General features: G+C 42.5%; 1 protein-coding gene across 1 annotated transcript in view; it reads left to right on the plus strand.

Moving 5' to 3' along the window:
• Positions 1 to 7,148: 7,148 nt before the first annotated feature.
• The window catches only part of clmpb (CXADR like membrane protein b), a 75,216-nt gene continuing 63,341 nt past the window's right edge, over positions 7,149 to 19,023 (plus strand). The window contains exon 1 of the mRNA XM_069668880.1: positions 7,149 to 7,530. Coding sequence (XP_069524981.1) covers positions 7,482 to 7,530 — 49 coding nt within the window. The 5' untranslated portion in view covers positions 7,149 to 7,481. The remainder of the gene's footprint in view (positions 7,531 to 19,023) is intronic.

Consider the following 19,023-nt stretch of genomic DNA (forward strand, 5'->3'; position numbering starts at 1 on the left):
CCCTTAATTGTATAGAACAGTGGTCAGGGTCAGAAATGTGGGATAAGAGAGTGTAGATGACATGCAGCAAAGGGCCGAGGGCTGGATTTGAGCCCAGGGCCACTGCGTTGAGGGCTTTGCCTGTATGCATGGGGCGCGTGGCTTACCTACCTGCTGAGCTAAACCGGCTGCCCAGTCTTTTTGTGTGGAGGTTGCATGTTCTCCTTGTGCTTGTAGTGGTTCTCTCTGTGTTCTCCGGCTTCCCTCCTACAGTACTAAAACATGCTTTATAGGTTCATTGGTGACTCTAAATTGCCCGTGAGTGTGAGTCGTTGTCTGTCAGCCTTGTGATTGTCTGGCAATCAGTCCAGGGTGTACCCCGCCTCTCACCCAATGTCAGCTTAGATCTATCTGTTTTTTGGTGGTAGACAGGTAGCGATTTGTTAGTATTTATAGATTTTATCCCGTAAACACCTGCTTGTTGCAGACAAAATCAACGCTTATGAGGTCAGTGCGAGGCAATCAGAACAAGAAAGTTGTTGGCTCGAGCAAAATTACTCAAACTAGTTAAAAGCCACAACCAAGTTCTTTAGAGCTGAGGGGAACAGCAGGGACGGTGATAATTCATTGTGGGTTATCATTACAAGCCACTCTTTTCACATTCAAGAAGTCATGTGACCTATTCCTAACAAACACCGTTGGTTATAGCCACTTGAAATGAAGGATGTTACAGGAACATCCAGGATACAGGATTTTAACTTCTATAAATGATTTGAATACGTTAACTAGGGCTTCATTTTTTCCTGTCTCTGCAATTAATCTTTGTATGAACATCAAGCCTCTCTCCGTATCAGATCACTTCATGTCTTTTAAATGGAAAAAAAGCCCTTTTGGCTGCAGCGAAGTGAAGAATCTTATAGTACAAAGAAATCCTTTCAAAAATGCAATCCCGCAATTGACCTTGCAGGCTCTGGGCCGAGCGGGAGCGTAAGGGGATATAGAAGCATCCTCCAGTCACTTAACAGACAAATGGAACAGGTTTGTTCAAAAGCCCCTTGACATCAGGGAAGAGGCCTTCACCTTTTAGCACATGGTGTCGGTTTGCCCAGATGCCCTTGACTATATCTAAGGAGGAGTGGTGTCTTTTTGTGCAGGATTGAATGCAGGTTTATGTACCTCTACTTAAACAACAGGCTCTTCATTGGAATGTATAAACTTTAATAGACTGAAAATACTGCACATGGTGCTATTCTCCTTGTGTTCAACTGCTTGGTCATTTCTTCAAGTGATGAATAGACATGTGCAGAAGATAGATGCCCCTCAACTACACCCACACCTGCCATACAGTATGATGCAAAGCGTCTGCTGATTTACGCCGGCTCTCCACCACCATATGGCTCCCATCACTCACCACCCCAATGACCAGCGTGGAGACCACTTAATCAAGAAGAAGAGGCCAGCAGCAGTCGTAGTGGTTGTGGTTGGGGTTTGGACAGAGGGGTGGGGGTGGAAGAGGAACTTAAAAATCAGCCAAATCAAACAAACACTCCAAGCACTTCAGTCCCCTCCCCCGACAGGGCCCTCCGCTTATCCTTCAATCAAGCCAGCCTCGTTTGTTTGCTAAACGAAAGCAGAGTCACGAGCTCTCCGTTCTGTGTCAATAAACCTGAAGAGGCGATGAGATCAATGACAAAGACGGCATTCAATTTACCTTTAAGTCTGAGGCTAATCAGCTAATTTGCTTGGTTCAGTGCGGTATCCTAAGCTCCCAACAAAGGCTCCTCAAATGTCCCTGTAATGAGAATGGAGATTCTTTTTTCATTATACATAGTAAGCCAGTTAAATGTGATCAGAGGACTGCTGCAGTTTTTCATTTATATGAGCAGATATGTCAGAATAGTGTGCTCTTATTGGCAGTGGCAATGCTACAAAAGTACAGGGATGGTGACCTTTAGAACAAGGTGGCAAAAAGGAGATTTCATTTACACTCTTGTCGTATTTCTTTTTTTTTAAGATCATGATTATTTCTTGGCCTTTTTATGCAATTATTTATAGAGGACAGTAGATAGTGTGGGAAACGGGGGAAGAGAGAATGACACGCGGCAAGTGGCCACTGCATCAAGGGCTGTGGCCTCTCACACACGGCCCACTGATGGCTCCTCATCATGGGCCGTCCACTGAACCGCTGAGCTAACTCTGGTTATGCTCCTGTAAACAGTTGGTCATGGAAATAATTCACAAATTTTGTATTTTGTTTAGACAAAATAAGGTTTGATTGTCAGAACGAGCTCAAAGGGCCAGTTTGCCGATTTTCAACCTCAGTCCTATCGTGCTATTATGGGGAGCTAATGCCATTATGGAAGGAAACAAATGCAATTTCACTCTGGGCCTTCTGAGGACGCTATCCGCTTCTCCAATGGGCATTTAAAAACCTGGCCTGGGAGCTTGCTAAACTACACTTCCTTAATCTAGGACGCCAGCCTCTGATGTCATATCTTGTTCAAAATCATCAGGTTTGAAATGTAGACTGCAGACCTGAAGATTTTTTAGACAATCCACCGGTATATTCTCGTCGTATTTCAGATTCTGTACCGCTCTGACCCATTGCCTGCAGCGAAACGGTTGTATTTCACTCCAGCGTCTCTCGCTGGGCCGTTCCTTTCAGAGGGAGGGGCACAATGCACGCTGGGTGTTGTAGGAATGTAGCATGGGCGAAACCAGAAGGTGTTTGTACAACTTTCTCCACAGCTATGGCGCCAAATTCAAATATTATTGCTTCTATTGATTACAGAGAACATCAGCTTTGACTTTGAAATTGATTGTATATATTTGTACTGATTTAGATGTTAACTTTATGTGTAGTTAAATTAAATAGTTGCCAGAGACTTATTGCAGGATTATAGCTCTCAGGTTGCTATGACACCTTGATGGTGGTAATGTGGTGTTCATTCATGCCTTCAGTATCATGAATATCCGCGTCAAAATAGCCAAAACAACCTCCTGTAATTAAAAATGTACTTGACTTTCCTTTCTGTGTGCTAGAATCGGGCCGGATGCAGCGTTATCCTGCATCTGCTGAGGTGGAAAATGCCAGGGTTGAGGAAAACAAATTCTAATGCAGCATGCAATGTGGTGGAAATTATATTCCGACGTGATTGATCTGTTTATCCTGAACTGCAGCAGGCAACAATTTAACATTATTACCTTTCCCAAAGACAGAGTCATGCGATTCTACATAAACAGCAATCAGTCTTATTTCACTCCCCCAAATGGCACCATCATGCATGTTTGGTTTATTCAGACATTTACTCTGGCTTTGGTTAATGAATTCACTCATTCATTCCTTCACGCATTCAATCATCCGCATTCAGCTCATTCATTTACCTATTCACCACAGACTAACAGATGTAAGATAAAACTGGGTATGCTGCTTGGCTCCTGGATAAGATGCGGTCTCCTGCCTCGCCTTTAATTAGAGCATGATAACATGTTTTTAAACTCCATCCTCCTGTGCCTCATGTTCCCCGTGAAAGGCTCATGAATAAATTGAGGAGGAACATCCACTTTTGAACTCGCTGGGCTTTACACTACAAGGAGACAAGCGCTGTGCTCGCAGGAATGTGGAACAGGAGATGACAAGAAGTGGTCTAAAACGGGCACTTTTGCTCTCCTTCCTTTGTCACAAGTTTCAGCTGATCTGAGGAAATGACAAAACAAAGAAGGCAGAGTTTAATCTGTTTCACAACTGCATGATCAAAGGGGCAGGTAAGCAGCTTTTTGTGAAATGCAATGCAGTACAATGTTGGATTGAGATGCAGATCAATTGTGAAAGTCATTGCAATACGAAAAAAGGAAACCAAACATTTACAGTAGTCTCAGCAGGCACTTCTTATCATGGTTGTGGTCTCTACACTATACTGTAAGGCACTGCTGTTTAAAAGACCTCTGACCGACCGATCTGCTAAAGAGAAACTAAAATAATGAATATCGACTTGAAGTGCATTTATTTTATTGGTTTAGAAAGCAGCTGACAATTTGAATGTTCCAGAGGTGGGGTTGCATGGCACTGGAGGGAAAGAGCTTAACTGACCCATAAACAAACATCCGATTTGGATCAATAAACCGAGTGGCCAATGCCGCCTTCAGATGCTCGCCGTAAATCCACGAGGGCTGCCCTCTCCCTCATTAAATTATAAAGGATCTGCGAGCCGTGAAACACTAACAGCGAAGCATCACACTGGTTGCTAAAAATAGAGAGGACTAAACAAAAGAGTTTTTTTTCCCTCCAGATTCATATTGTTACTCGAGAATCCTTTTAACGATCCACTTCTGTCGTTCCCTGAAGTCAGGAGAGAGAGGTGGCCAAAGCTAGGCATCACGCCGCGCTCGCGTGTGTTTGCAGGGTGTCTTCCGTGCGCCAACAAAACACTAACACGTCCATGTGATGTCATGATGAGGGAGATACAGCTGTTCTGGCGGACATGAACACTCTCACTGAAGCACTCCGTCTCTGCCAGGAGGTCCGAGGTGCATCTTGTTGCTCCAATTTGAATTGCAAATCCACTTAAAGTACATAAGTCAAAAGTGCTCCAAGCTAAAATGCAAGCCGTGTCGAGTCTGGAAGATTTTTAAAAAATCATGGACCGTGCACTTAGGGGGATTACGTTTTCATCCAGTGAAAAAGGAGGGAGAGTCCTAACCCATCATCACCGTCACCTCAAAAAGGGGCAGCCCTAACAGCAAACAATATTTATCCTAAAACAATATCATACATTTCTCCTGATGTCCTCTAATAAATTTCACGGCTGGTCATATGTTTTCAGAGCACTGACAAATGGGTGTGTTGGGATCGCTGTGTTCTTGGTGATGTGAAACTAATCAGGGAGAAAGAGCAGTTTCCACACTGGTGACTTTTCAAGGCCCCGTGGTATAAATATCAACCATCTGTGAGGCCATCTGCATTGGGGTGCTATATCATGCACCAAGGCCAAGCCACCAAACACAGACAAGTTGCCTCCCATGGCACTATCCACACCGCATGCGAGACAAGGAACAAATCGCAGGATCACTGCTATCAACAACGGATCGGCCCCAAATCTTATGTAGTGCTGTCATCTGTTCATACAAAAGTGAGGTCATCTTTTAAAGGAGCAATCAAGATAACCTCAGTGCTGGAAAACGCATTGCACTGCTGCAGGCTCTACCCTGCCTCAACACCTCATCTCTCATCCTAACGGGGAAATTGAAAAAATAAAAGATGCAATATATGTTTGAAATCAGGTGCTTTTTCAATCAAGTGTTTTTATCTGAACTTAGATTACAGTAGGATTGCGGTGATCGCCCGGGCAAACATGTCTGTAACAACCAGCCATCCATCATAGTGTGACAGCTGATTCTGCAACAGTTTAGAGTAGCTTTTCCTTTTGCACTTTACTGCACACTGCTGCAGCTGACTTCTGTGAATGCCGACTTCTGCAGAGACTAGTTGCATTGAGACTGTGACCTTTTATATTCAGCTGGAAATACAAAGATAAACAGAGCAACACAAGCAAGGGGGGAGAAAAACGATGAAAGGAGTGTTATTACGGACAAAAAGAGACCATACAGGCATGAAGACAGCACCTCGCTGTCTCTTATCTGCCTCTTGCAACATCTGCAAATATGTTATTTGTTGCATGCTCCGCGTCTCATCAACTGTTTCCCCGCAAACATGTGTTTCTTTGTACCCGTGTGTCTGCATTGTGAAATGGAGAAAAAGAGAGACAGAGTGTATGCGTGTGCGTGTCTACTTGTGCATGTGAGACATTGTTTCAAGCTATCTAGTTATTGGAACGGAAAGGAATGGAGGAAGGCTGGTGCTGAAGAGCAGGCCACTCCAGGGGGAAAGGGAGCGAGAGAGAGAGAAAACGAGAGAGAGAGAGAGAGAGAGCAAAGGGGCCAATGGCGAGTGAAAATCCTTTTGTTGTTTCTGTAGATTGTTGAGACACAGAAGTGGGGGATTCATTTGTCCTAAGGTCTGAGAGCAGCCATCAGCAGAGGGCTGCACTCGGCCTTTCGCCGTTTGTTTACCTTCAGACCACGCCGCTCCTGTTAAATATCTGAAACCAAAGACGGGGATGGGATGAATCTTGTGTGACAGTTTTGGAAAGATTGAATAATCCAAAGATTGAGAAGCATGGTGGACAAATAAATAAAAAAAAGGGTAAGGGAAGACAAATATGCCTCTTGGTTCAAAAGTGATGTTTGAAGTGCCTTTGATCACAGGCATGTGTCATCACCGCCTGCAAAATATAAATAGCCTAGAAAATATTAAATGCCTTTGACTTCAAAACATGCTGCATTTCTTATTACTTGATATAAAATAATGCTGGAGTAGTCTGAACAGCTTTAATCTAATGGAAATCAACTTAAAACGTATAAACAAACATAAATTATTAACTGGATTCCTTATTACTATTGTTGTTAATGTTGAAAATTAAAGGTCTCCAAATAAGAACTAAATCAATAATCAATTAACCTTTCTTTCTGGATTCATGGATTAATCATGTGATCAATTAATTAAATGGCAAATGTTATCGAACTGCTTTGTTTGGTTCAACTAACAGTCAAAAACAGTCACTTTCTGATCCCATAGAAAAGATAATCAGCAAATCCTTTGCAAAAAACCCACTTTGAAGCACTTAAATAATTAATAATTTCTTAAAGGACAGCCTAAATCAATTTTCAAAATAGTGTACCCTTTTTTTTCAATCACCTAATCAATTAATCGACTAACCTAATTTCAGCCTGAAAACGCAAAACGACCATGCAACCCTTAGATTTGAAAATACACCGACACAATACCATATCAATATAGTAGCTAAACGGCGAAATGTGTCTGCGGTTCATCATTATAGGTCCACGATTTGCTCATATTAATATTTCTATTAAAGGCCACGTTAAATCATCACTTCAAAGGAATCGTGACACCTAACAAGAGGACTCATCCTCCCATCGAACCTTTTAGTGTTTGTTGCAGATTGCCCGGGCTGTGTAAGAGAACTTCAGACTCTAGAGGTCTCCATCCTTCAGCATCCCCTCATCATCCACCTATTCGCTCTCCCCCTCCTCCTCCTTCTCCTCCTCCTCCTCCTCTCTAACATTTTGTGCAGCGGAGGAGGAAAGGAGGAGAGACTGCTGAGGAGGAGACAGAGGGGACCCTGAGACAACACGTCCCACGCCAGAGCCAGACAGCCAGGGAACTTTGATTTGACGCCAAGTGTAGCCTGCGATGAACGTGACGATGACGAGAAAGAGCCACGTTTCTTCGTCTTGGGAGGCTTAGATATGTCGGGCGCGTGCAACATTATGATGTCCTTGGACTCATGTGTTCAATGAAGATTTGTTTATCTGTGATTTCGCTTTTCAATTCGCTGATGGTGCCGCTTCGTTGTACCTGCACTTAGGTCAGCCGAATGAATCTGAAGGCAGTCTGAGCGCATTGTTTCCGAGCTCCGTTGCATATGGGATTTCCAGCCGTGATGTCTGCAATATTTCGCTCTTTGTTTCTGGGTAAGTCACTTCCCACTCCTTTTCTGAGATCGCTTATTCATGTAAATAGCAGTGGAGCGTGTTCGTCTGGTGTGCACATTGCTGTCTGTCGTTATTAGCCTGTATTGTGATATTTTCAATATACGTTCTTATTGTTTAACACGTCGCCAACACATCTGGCAAGTGTTTTCAGCAAAGAATGATGTCAGAATATATTTATTTATTTCATTGCATATACACACCCTTGCACTTTAATTTGCGCATAAAAATGCTATTTATATTTACGCTAATATACAAGTCAACCTTGATTTGCAACCCATAGGCTGCTTTAGGCTACTTGGGGGAGCTTTTTTTTTTTATTATAGGCACAATTAAAGGGGATAAAAGTTCACCTGACCCCTCCCTTTAAATCTATTGTACAGATTTCTGACCCAGCATGTGCATCAATTGAATTATTCTTCTAATGCAGAGAAAATAAGCATCCATTAAGGTTATATATTATTTGTTTCTTATTGTTTGGCCCAGTTTTAAGTTTTTCTGGATATTTGCATTTGTTTGGTGAAATCATCTTTTATTTCACAGTGAACCCAAAAGGTTAATTTCAGTATCATAAATGAAAGCGTCTTTTGTCTATCAACAATGACAGCAGTTTGTGTTACCACCACTGCAGCTGATACTTAAACCAATATTACCACTAGACTCCATTGGGCCTGGAGGACACTAACGAGGGACTGTTTAATTCCACTGCGACTTTACTGACTGGAAGTTTCTGTAGCGCTATGAGACAGCGTGTAAAAACGACTTCCAGTAAGACGTTTCACACTCCCCACTGCTGTCTCATCACCTGCAGTGGAATTTCCCTAACTGGGTGTAACTGGGGATAAAGCAGGATTTTCCAAAGGGGAGTTTACAGTCTAAAGAGACTATGAACAGGGATATTTGCTCTGAAAAAGTCTGGAAGCCACCGAGTTAAAAGTAAGCGTGTTTGAGAGTGGCCATATGAGGAATAATGCACCGAAAGAGCTGGCGGCTTGCCTGCTTTGGTTGGAGTCCAGAAGTCGTGCTCAGGTCTGCATGAGGCTCGCTGTTCATGGGGTTGCAGTCTGGAGAGAATCAAAGGAGTCGATCATTTGTGTTTAATTTTTTCATTCCCCTTAGTTTGAACATAAAGCTGGTTTTATTTACTCATCCATGTTGCTGGTTGTGCTTTAGGCCTTTAAATGCCTTAACAGTTTGTCTTCGGCTCCCATTATTCAGTTACTTTCATATTGTCGTGACCTCTCAGGATCAGTCCCTGCCCCTTGCCAAGTGCACTCTGGGAAAGGCTCCAGGCTCCTGTGACCCTGGAAGAGATAAGCAGTATAGAAAATGGAAGGAGGGAAGATGTGGACCTGCATACATGCTGACTTGTTAAGGCTTACATCAGTCAGCCGGTGAACCCACAGTATGTTCTCAGTGGTGATGGTCACTGATCCTGAGCTTTAAGTAAAGGAGCTGACTCTGCAGAGGACACTGCATACAAACACTCTTTTTGCTTTCTGCAAGATGCAAACATTGCAGGTTAAATCAACAACACTCATTTATTCCCTAACACAAACAATGCCGGCACACTTTTCCTAAAATAACCACCAGCATGTACCCGGAGTATCAAATGACTTGTTGTTGCCATGGTGAGGCGTTTTCCCCTTCCCCTGTCATGTCGCAAGATGTGACTGTATAAAACAAATTGTGCAACTGAAAAGGATATCATAAAGGATGAATGTCCGGTACAGTTGCACCCTGGATTTCAAGTCTCGCATGCAACAACAAAATATCTGCACGTCAGCTAAAAAGGCATTTTTCCCTGACCGGGAAGATATGCAGCTCTCCAGGCTAGGCTGCTCTGCTGTGGCAGGCTGAAGGACATTTTCCTGAAGTTATAGCCTGTTTTAATTCAAGATCAACACCGAGGCCGAGTAAAGAGAGGAAGTTTTATTATAAAAGAATCAATAGTCATTAATAGGGGCTCATTTCCTTTTTATTTGGCTTTGGTCTCACAAGTCCTGAGACATCCTTAATTTAATATCAGTGTGAGATGTAATATCCAAGTTCACATTACAGATAAGTAGCACAATTAATTGCCATGGAGAGTTCCACAGCTCCCCTCTGTATCTCTGCCGATACGAAGTGAGAAACAGAACAAGGTCAAATAAAACTCAGGAACAGTGTGGTACATTCAGTTAGGTAAAGGAGACTAGTGATGGATTGCCTTTCTGTCCTTGCTCCAGGATTAAATGATTCTGAATGAGGGAATTTGAAAATGACTGTCCAAGAAGTAATAACAGAGTGTAAGTCACTTGACAGAAATGTAATTGAAAAGAATGAGCGGCTTTTGCATGAGATCCAAACCTCTGCAGCCTCATTCGGCGGAGTTTCATGTGCATCAAGCAACGAGACAATACAACATGAGTGAACAATGTGCCTATGCATGCATGCTAGTATTAGATGTAGATAAAGAGAGCAGTGGCTCCAAACAGAAATTCTGTCCCCATTCTATATTTAGCATGTCTGCCGGGGAAGGCAGAGGATCTCTGAAATGTGAAGATGACAGGAGCCTCCTGAGCCAGAGGTTATGAAGTGACATCTTGATGTGTTTGCGCCTGAATCACACACCCACACACACCCAGTCAGACTTCTGACATTCCTACAAACCCAGAGACGTTTCGATATTTGACGTCTAGTTACCATACATTAAGGGTGCGTTTTGATCTCCTTTTGGCTCGCATTATTCTTCAGCCTTACCATGCGGTGTCCCCTATGTACGTTCTCAGCTTTGATAATGTTTGTTTTTTGCGAGCATGGGATGAATTTGGCAGATGTGCTTTGTGGGATGGGAACTTGCAAGATATTTCAAGCATTTGTCGGTTAGGTGTGGATTCTTGCACAGTGAGTCAACCTTCATCTCAAATTGTGAAAGCAGAAACCTTTGAAGGACTCCTGATCTCACTTTAATTTACTGGTGCAATATATTTACAGAGGTTAATTTAATGAGCGATATGCAGACCTATTAAAACTTGAAGACATTTTCATATGTAGACGACATAAACAGACAATGTAAAGCATCACAATACATAATGCAATATCCTGTAGACATTGTATCTGTCCTGTTTTCATCCCTGTTGTTTCAGTTTTATTTAATTAATTTCAGTGTCAGGTTATATTTCCTTGTTTTATTTTGAAATGCACCCATCCTTCCTGTGTATGTTGCTGTACTTCCTGCCTTTGCGTGTCTTCCTGCTCGTGTGATTATGGCTGTGTTTGAAATGCCGTACACTACATACTACATACTATATGCTATACATACTATATACTGCATACTGTGTTCGGAGGTAGTGTGTAGTATGGAGGAGCTTTTCAAACTAATTTTGCAGTATGCTACGCCAGGCAGAAGTAAACAATAACTGCCGCTTATTTAGCTATAGCGCCCCCCTCTGCTGGAATGCTGCTGCTGTTAGTTTTCTAACTGCCGCTGTGATGTTCCAGCGCTTTGCATTGTAGGATACAGTTGGCGAGGTCGACTGGTTTGATGCATACTGGAGATTTTTTCCAAATCTGTACGACATCCGAGTTTTTTTGGCATACTGCACATTTTGCTTTAGTTTGCATACTGCATAATACATTTTGGCCAAATCAGTACGTACTGGCATTTCGAACACAGCATATGTGCCCCGCCCTAATTGCTTTCACCTGTTCCTTGATTAGTCTCACCTGTGTCTGATTAGCCTCATCTTCCCAGTGTGTTTAGTCTTTGTCTTCTACTTTTTCTGTGCCACTTTGTTCCGCGTTTCATGTGTGGAAATCTGCCTAACTCCCATGGCCAACTCAGTAAGCCTTTTTCTTTTTTAAATGTATTTGATAGTCTGCTTCTGTCCTGTTCTCTTTGTATCAAAACTCTAATGTGGTAGCTTCAAGCTGTAGAACATACAGTACTATAACAATGCAGCTGACAACTACAAAATAGCTAGCAGCGTGTTGCTCCAGATAGTTGAATGACTTCCCCTCCACCTACAATGTCAGCGATTTGACATGCAGAACAAAGTGTAAACAGACTTCCATCAGGAGAGGATTGTATTACTCAAAGCAGAAATGGCAAATCTGAATTTCTCAGCAAGGGCAGAACAGGCTGGAATACAAAACCTCGGCCAAGGGTGGCTAAAGATGCCTACAGATGAGTGCAGAGGTCCAGCCGTCCTCAAAACAATTGACCCATATCATTAACAAACACAGATTTGCCTTCCAAGCACTTTCCCCCTGATGTGCACGGCCTTTGAATGACACGGCGCTTCCCTGAATAACAAGGCGTCCTTTTTTTGTACCTGAGGGATTCTTCATGTTTCATTGATTGTGTTGCTTTTAGTCAGAAGGTCTCTCCATTGTATCGCAGCAGGCTCAATGCCATGTTTGAATGAGAGCGTTTGTAGGTGAAAGTCTGCCTGCTTTGTACTATAAGTGCTTTTATTCCTACCAGTCGAGGGTCGAGGCAGGTTGTATTTTTATAGCAGCCAAAGACATCTGAGGTAAGACTAAAGGTCGCGCTGGTGGAAAGCGTGTAGTCCTGAATTCATTGTCTGTTTTGTACAACTTCTTTGTTTCATATCCGTCTCCTCATACTCCATGATTTCCAGGCAATCCGTGCATTATCCTGTAAGGGCATTTTGTCACTTCCTTCTTGTAAATACTAGACACAGAGCTGGGTTTGTGTAGTGTTCCTGACCTATACACCCTCCCCCTTTTCATCCGTCACTGGGAATAATGAGTGCCAGATTATTTTGGAACGTATGAACAGGAACTGCCTATTTCACTTTACTGCTAATCTTTGACAGATGTTCTGGAGAGGCTCACATCCACATTAACTGGAGCCACATGACACATACACTCCACTGGCGTGCTCTAAGAGATTTTTGTGGAGGTGAACAAACATGCCCATGACAACTACATCCGGTTAATACTATAGGTGAACTTTAAACATTTTTGGAAAGATACTTATTTACTTCATGTTGAGAGTTAGATGCGAGGATTGATACCACTCTCAGTTCAATGGGTCCAATAAGTAATTGGACAAAAATACTACAATTCACCATTATACAAGGCCATTTTTTGGACTGGACCAAGTCCAAGCAAAAACAATAGTCCAGTTCATAAACCTCTGTAGCACTATTACACTTTTGTCTGAGAAACAAGATATATCGTATGCATTTGTGAGCTTTTAATGTGTTTTTGGGTGAATCTCGTTGCCTTTTGCCTTAAGTTTCCACTCCAGCCAAACGTTCCATGTTTCCAGCCTATTTCTGGGTTTGACAGTCAGATAAAAAAGGGCTTTTAAAAACATAATATGGGGCTATAGGAAAATGTAGCTGATGAATAAGTGCATTTGTCAGTAAATCTAATCAAAAATCACTTTTTAAGAAGTAAAAAAAATGTAAAAAACTAAAGAATTGTTGTTTTCAGCCCTGCAAATGAGTCTATTTTCGTTGTTTGTTTTATTTACCCATTGCTATTTTTCAATTACAGAATAGTAAGCTGAACAATTAATCGAAATTGCAATATGGCCCTACTGCAATTTTCAAATCGCAGAAGGCGCAATATTTGTTAAAGGTAAAATGTCAAATACTGTTTTAATTTAAATATTGTGCTGCAGAGATGTTCTGGCCTGCACATCACACACATACCTTTGCTTGGTACAGATCCCCACAAATATCACACCATAATCATTTATGTTTTAATGAAAATGAGAATAATGTTATAATCTTATAAGTTATCATTCCCTTTAATATCGCAAATCATCTCGAAATTGCAATATAAGTCAAAATAATGGCAAGCCCGTTCAGCCCGAATCAACATCATCTTTTTTCTATTTCGACATATTTAATCTGAGCAGCACAAAAAAACGTGTTTAGCTCATATGTTTCACTGCCCCTGGATCTCTCGCCCACTGACCTAAGCAGATATTGATTAACCATCCCATTTAAATGGTTAAGTGGATTGTAGAGACTGAATGGTTTCAGCAATGCATTATAGCACCAGGAATGTTTATTTCATATGACCTTGAATTCCTAAACATGGAGCCCCAATCCATTACATTACTACATAACTTATAATAGTGTATAAAAGCAGGTACGTTAAGATTAGGTGCCCATAAATTAAATAAATAGCCTTTTAAAACCTTGCGTCGCTATGACATTAAAATGTTGCATTAGCCCCGAGCTAACAGTAATCTCTACAGCCACAGCAATTTCCTTCCAAAGGGAGGATTTCTGCCTTATTTGCAGTAGTGAATAACCATGAAAGTCAATGGAGCAAGCGCAATTACAGCTTTCTGTTTTCTTAGAAAATGTGACGCGATTTGCTGCGTTTGTGCATAAATATTTTAATCAAGGTCTCAGATTGTTTTATGTAAGCAGCGAGGAGATCAAAGAATGAACAAAGCGGCGAGATAAACGCTGATGCTGTCGGCGAGGTGGAGCATGGAATTGTCTCCCATTGATTCCCCGCACTAAAGGTCTGTTCTGATATTAATTCTATGCAGCTATTGACATGCTGAAAATGGGATTCCATCCATCACATAGCGAGTGCTCTTCAGCCTCAAAAGCAGAGGTGATCAAAATTCATACATCTTACAAAAATACCATTTCAAATGATTTGTTTATCAGCGGCTGGAGCCGAGATGCTATCTCAGCGCTCCCAGCCCTGTTGTGGTGCTTTCAAGTGCTTTCTGCCATAGTAAAAACTGGCTGTGCAAAATAAAACTGGCAGGCTTGTCTTCCCTAAGCAGAACATGCTTTTGATCTATGTTTCCTGTCTCTGAAACCAGGTATATCTCTGTTTTTTTCTTTTTTTTTTGCAGCTGCGAGTTCCGACTGCAAGAAAATAAACCAAAATCCCTGTTGCTGGGTTGTCTTTCACGTTCAAGCAGCTTAGCATAGTACTTACATCAGTGACACAAAGGACGGAAAGGCAAACTATTGATAAAACATTTATACCCAATGAGCTGCACAGGGCTGACATTGGTTGTGTTATTTAGCGGTCAAGCCTGCGTGTCTCTTTAAGGATTTCCTCTGTCACCTGGACGCTTGTTAGCATGTCCAAAGGGTGACCAAGCCTGATCGTGCTTATTGCAGAGCAGTGGATATCATTCTCTGATTACCTTGATTTAAAAGTTTGCTATCTTCATGATGGACAAAGCTGGACTTGAGCGAGTGACATAGCATCAAAACAGCTTAGCGCTTTAATTGGTGATGTGGTGCACCTGTCAGACCCCAACCTGTATGGTGCCTAATCTCCCATTGTGTTTATTGATTATCATGTCCTCACATCAACATGGACATTTAAACTGCATCACACTGCTGAGATGAGAACAAGCGAGGGAATACAGCTCACAGCCAGAGAGCAACCACCGGGTGTCCTCCCCATAAATCTTAAAGCAAAGGATTTTTCATGCAGACAAAGAATTCTGAAACGTACATTTATTTCATATATCCCGGGGTGGTGCCAGTGCACAAAAAATTGACTTTTCTTTCACTCGACATGGCATTCAGCTGTAATCCAATCCCTTAGAATTGATTGCAGATGAAGAAAAGCAACTTGCTCTGCGCCAAACAAAGGCAAGCCAGGCCAGTTCCTTCTTTCTTCTCCCGCTTTTCCAATCGGGAGCTGACTGAATGAACAGGAGGAAATGTTGCACGTCGCTCTATTTAGACGCCCGCTGTTCCTTTCAATTTGAAGCAGTTTATTAGCCCAGCAAGCAGGACACTCCATTAGGTGTTTTGAAAGCGCGCGCTCCATTGTCTCACTCCATTTCCTCTTTTGCTTGCCAGCCTTCCCTAAAGCGTTAGTGGCTTTAATCAGCAGAGGCCCTTCTGCCCTTTAAACATTTATCTTCAGCCGCTTTTGGTCGTCACCGAGCAGCCCTGGAAAGACCTAAAGATGGATGGTGCTCGGAAGGGGGGGGGGATTTGGTGGCCATTGATTAGAGTAGTGGAAGACAAAGCGGTTACCTGCGCAAGACCTGAACACCATCTGGAGGATCCCCTTCACTCTCAGTGCATGAAAGCTGAAGTCAGGACTCAGCCATCTGTCCAATTAAGATCTATGCTGAGTGTAAGAAAGAGAAAGATTTTTTTATTTGTTGCAGAGTAAAAACAGTCGATCATGCAGAAACTTTAAATAGCGGTCTTAATCTTTTTATTGACTGTAACAAACCTCTGGGAATGACCTTTAAAACTCTATGACATATGCAGTTCTGCACATGAATTCTTTATAGGGATGAAACCCTTGCTCATCAAAACCTTACCTTATGTAATCGACATTCATTAGGCTCTGTTAAATGCATTTACTAAGGTCCAGTCTTGGTTTACCAGTCCTGCTCTCTTGTACTGGATAATGTGTGATGAATGGTTTAATTATCCAACCACAATGCACAGCCATTTGGTCTTTCATAGCACAGGGAAAACATTGTAAACCGAATAACATTGATCAACTGCTGGATTGTCCACCAATTAAGTATGTAATGGGCTGATTGCACTACAGCTGTAACCTCCATATTTCATATTACAGAGACAGGGGCCTTTATTAGGTGGAAAGGTTGAGAATTTTGTTTCCACGGGAGATAAAGTCACCCAGGCTGTGGTCAGAGTACAGAGTACTGAAAAGCTCCTTTTTTCCCTCCTCATCCTCCCACTTCTTTCCCCTTCCCAGCAAAGTGGTTCAGAACAGATGGCACCACCACCTTTGTTTTTTCCGACTCGTTAGACTTGACTTGTTGATGAAATGGAGCCTTTACGCTATGCTGCTCATGCAGATGCGTGGCTGTATGTTTTTTAATTTAGCCTCTGCCTGAAAGTGCGCGCCAGTGAGGCTGTAACAAACCACGGCCTTAAGGTTCGAAAGTACAGATGTTGTGTTTGTATCATGCGATGCTTTTTGTCCCTTTGGAGGGCAGCACTAGCTTGCATGGGCTTCGAGTGAACATGGAGCACGTTTTTGCTCGTTACAGCCGGATAAACACTCACACTTATTCATAAGTACGTTCTGCAGCTGCAGGTTAGTGATCTCATGTAGTCGTGTATACTCTCTGCAGTAATGGAGTGCACCTCGGAGATTTAGCAAATTGATGCCAACAGCTTTCCAATCATAACTCCCAGCTCAGGCAGGCATCTGTCCTCCATTTGTTTTAGCCATCTTGTTTAGCCTGGCCCATCATGCTGACTTTCAGATTGCCTCATCTCTAGCTAAGAGACAGACAAAGGCTTAGCACTGCATTTAAGATGCCTGTCTTGGTTTGGCATTGTTGTCCAAACTGTCCAATGTTGAATGATGTTGTCTTATTGTGGTTGCTGGATGAGGATGCAGAGACTCTTCAGTGTGTGATCGGTGCACCAGTGCCCATAAACCAGGCTGTACTCTGAGTTATATCTCTCCCTCAAAATTATTAAACATGAGGCTTTTTTGGACGTCACATTTTCTTCTCAGCAGCAGACATAACTTTTATTTTGTGTGTCTTTCTTCAAGAGGGAAATCAAGAGTGTTAGCATTTGGCTTGATTTGCTGTCTGGGGTCCAAAGAAGCTGCGGAGGAGGAAATAGCAGAGTTTGCAAATTCAAGCTCTTAAAATAATTAAAGTTGGCATGATGACTTTGCTTTCTCGACAGGTCCAAGCCCAAAAAAGACAGCTTTGGGAGTAACCACACAGCAACAGCGAGCTGTGATATGCAGTGAAACCAGCTATGATAAAGGTTATTCTATGCAGATAAGATTAAATCAAATGCGTAAATCTGTCACTGAGGAGTGAAATGAAGCTTTTGGCAAGTGACCCATCATGCAAGAAAACAAACATTTTTCCATTTAGGAGAGGGAGATGCTGTTTACTCTATTAACCTTTCCTCTTGGTTGCACTCATGACATTGAACAATGTGGAAGAGGCGGACTCCTCGCTGGCCCTTTTGCTAATGAGGCAATTAAGTCTATGCTGCCTTGGTTGAGCAAGGGGCAGGGAGAGCAAGGCAAGTCATCTGCTGTCTCAGCAAACACCAAGCATCTAAGCCGCGCTGCAGTCAGAATACATAACAAGCTCTGCTTTGTTGTTGTAGCCGCCCAGTGGTTGTGGGCCTGCCTTGTCGGTGCGACCCTTTGCACAGCTGGAGATCACAGGAAACATCAGGCCGCATCTATCCATGTGCACTGAATTGCAGCAAATGGAAATGAAAGAAAAACACTGGAATGAAATTGTGTTTGTGCTCTACTTGTAAGCTGTTGTCAAGCTAAGGTGGGCAGCAATGGTGTAGCCACAAGCATCTGCACATTACTTTGGAATAACGCAACAGAGCATAGAGCCTTTTTAATACACAGTCCATTCCAGAATAAACAATGCTTGATACTCCTTAATCAAAGTATCATAATACTATATATAGAAATTTAATTTATAGAAAGCAAAGGATATGTCAGTGAGGCCTCCATTCCCCACACAGCCTGCTACCTGTTTCATTTATCAGCCTTAGTGTTTCCTGTTGACTCAAGTATTTACAGTGTTTCTGTCAGTTATGAGTTATTCATGCTGCTAAAAGGGCTCTTGCTGGCCGACAGACTGAGAGGATGTCGGTTGGGCTACTGAAGGTCAGTGTAAAGAGAGGCGTACACTGGGGCGGGAGATTTACTGTAAAGTACAGTGGAGTGGAGTAAGGATGTAGCTCTGATCCTACAGTACCAGAAGCCCTATGAGAAAAGCAAGGTTCTGCCTCTATTTTTCACCTGGAAGACATATCCAGCATGTGTGGCAGAAAGATAAGTACAAAAATATGAATATACAGCAACACAAACATGATTGAGTGGCAGACGCTGTGTGTGTTCATGCCTGATTTTATCGTCACATTCCCTCTCCGACACACACATCCTAGGGACAGCACGGTATTGCAAACGCCTCAAGAGCTTTCAAGAATGATGTTGATTGCTTTGAAATGTGCGGATACTATGCATCCATTTAAAAAATACACCCTTTTTACGCGATTAAGTTTGAGTTTGATTCCACTTAGTATGTATTTTTTCCCCCATCCCAGCGTGGTGACTAGCTGCTATGACTCGCTGCTGTGTCCTACAAAAAAGGCCAGCATTAGGGCCTAAGTTAATGTGTTTAAGGGATGCACAATTCTAACGAGCGATAAAGGAAGGCTTACGGCTGCTCAGAAGGGATTAGGGGACATAGTCGTCTGTCTTAAAGCTCAGGCTTACCCATCATACTCTCTTTTTTTTTTCTCCATTTCTCCTCCCTGGTAATGAATCGCCGGTGTTTCTTGACACAAGGCATGAAAAAGAACGTCTCACTCGGCGGGGAATGAAGACGGCTGCTCATTAGCCGTGGAAAGGTGTACCGAGCCAGAAAGAGGAGATGTCCGGACAGATTTGCCTGAAATCAATGCCCGTCTGAAGCTTCCTCTACAGTACGTGGTTGCCACAACGTATCAGATTCGTAGGAGCTAATACAAA

This window comes from Semicossyphus pulcher, unplaced genomic scaffold, assembly GCF_022749685.1.
Source record: "Semicossyphus pulcher isolate SPU_LCO1_2020_fin unplaced genomic scaffold, fSemPul1.0.p SCAF_19, whole genome shotgun sequence".
Lineage (NCBI taxonomy): Eukaryota > Metazoa > Chordata > Actinopteri > Labriformes > Labridae > Semicossyphus > Semicossyphus pulcher.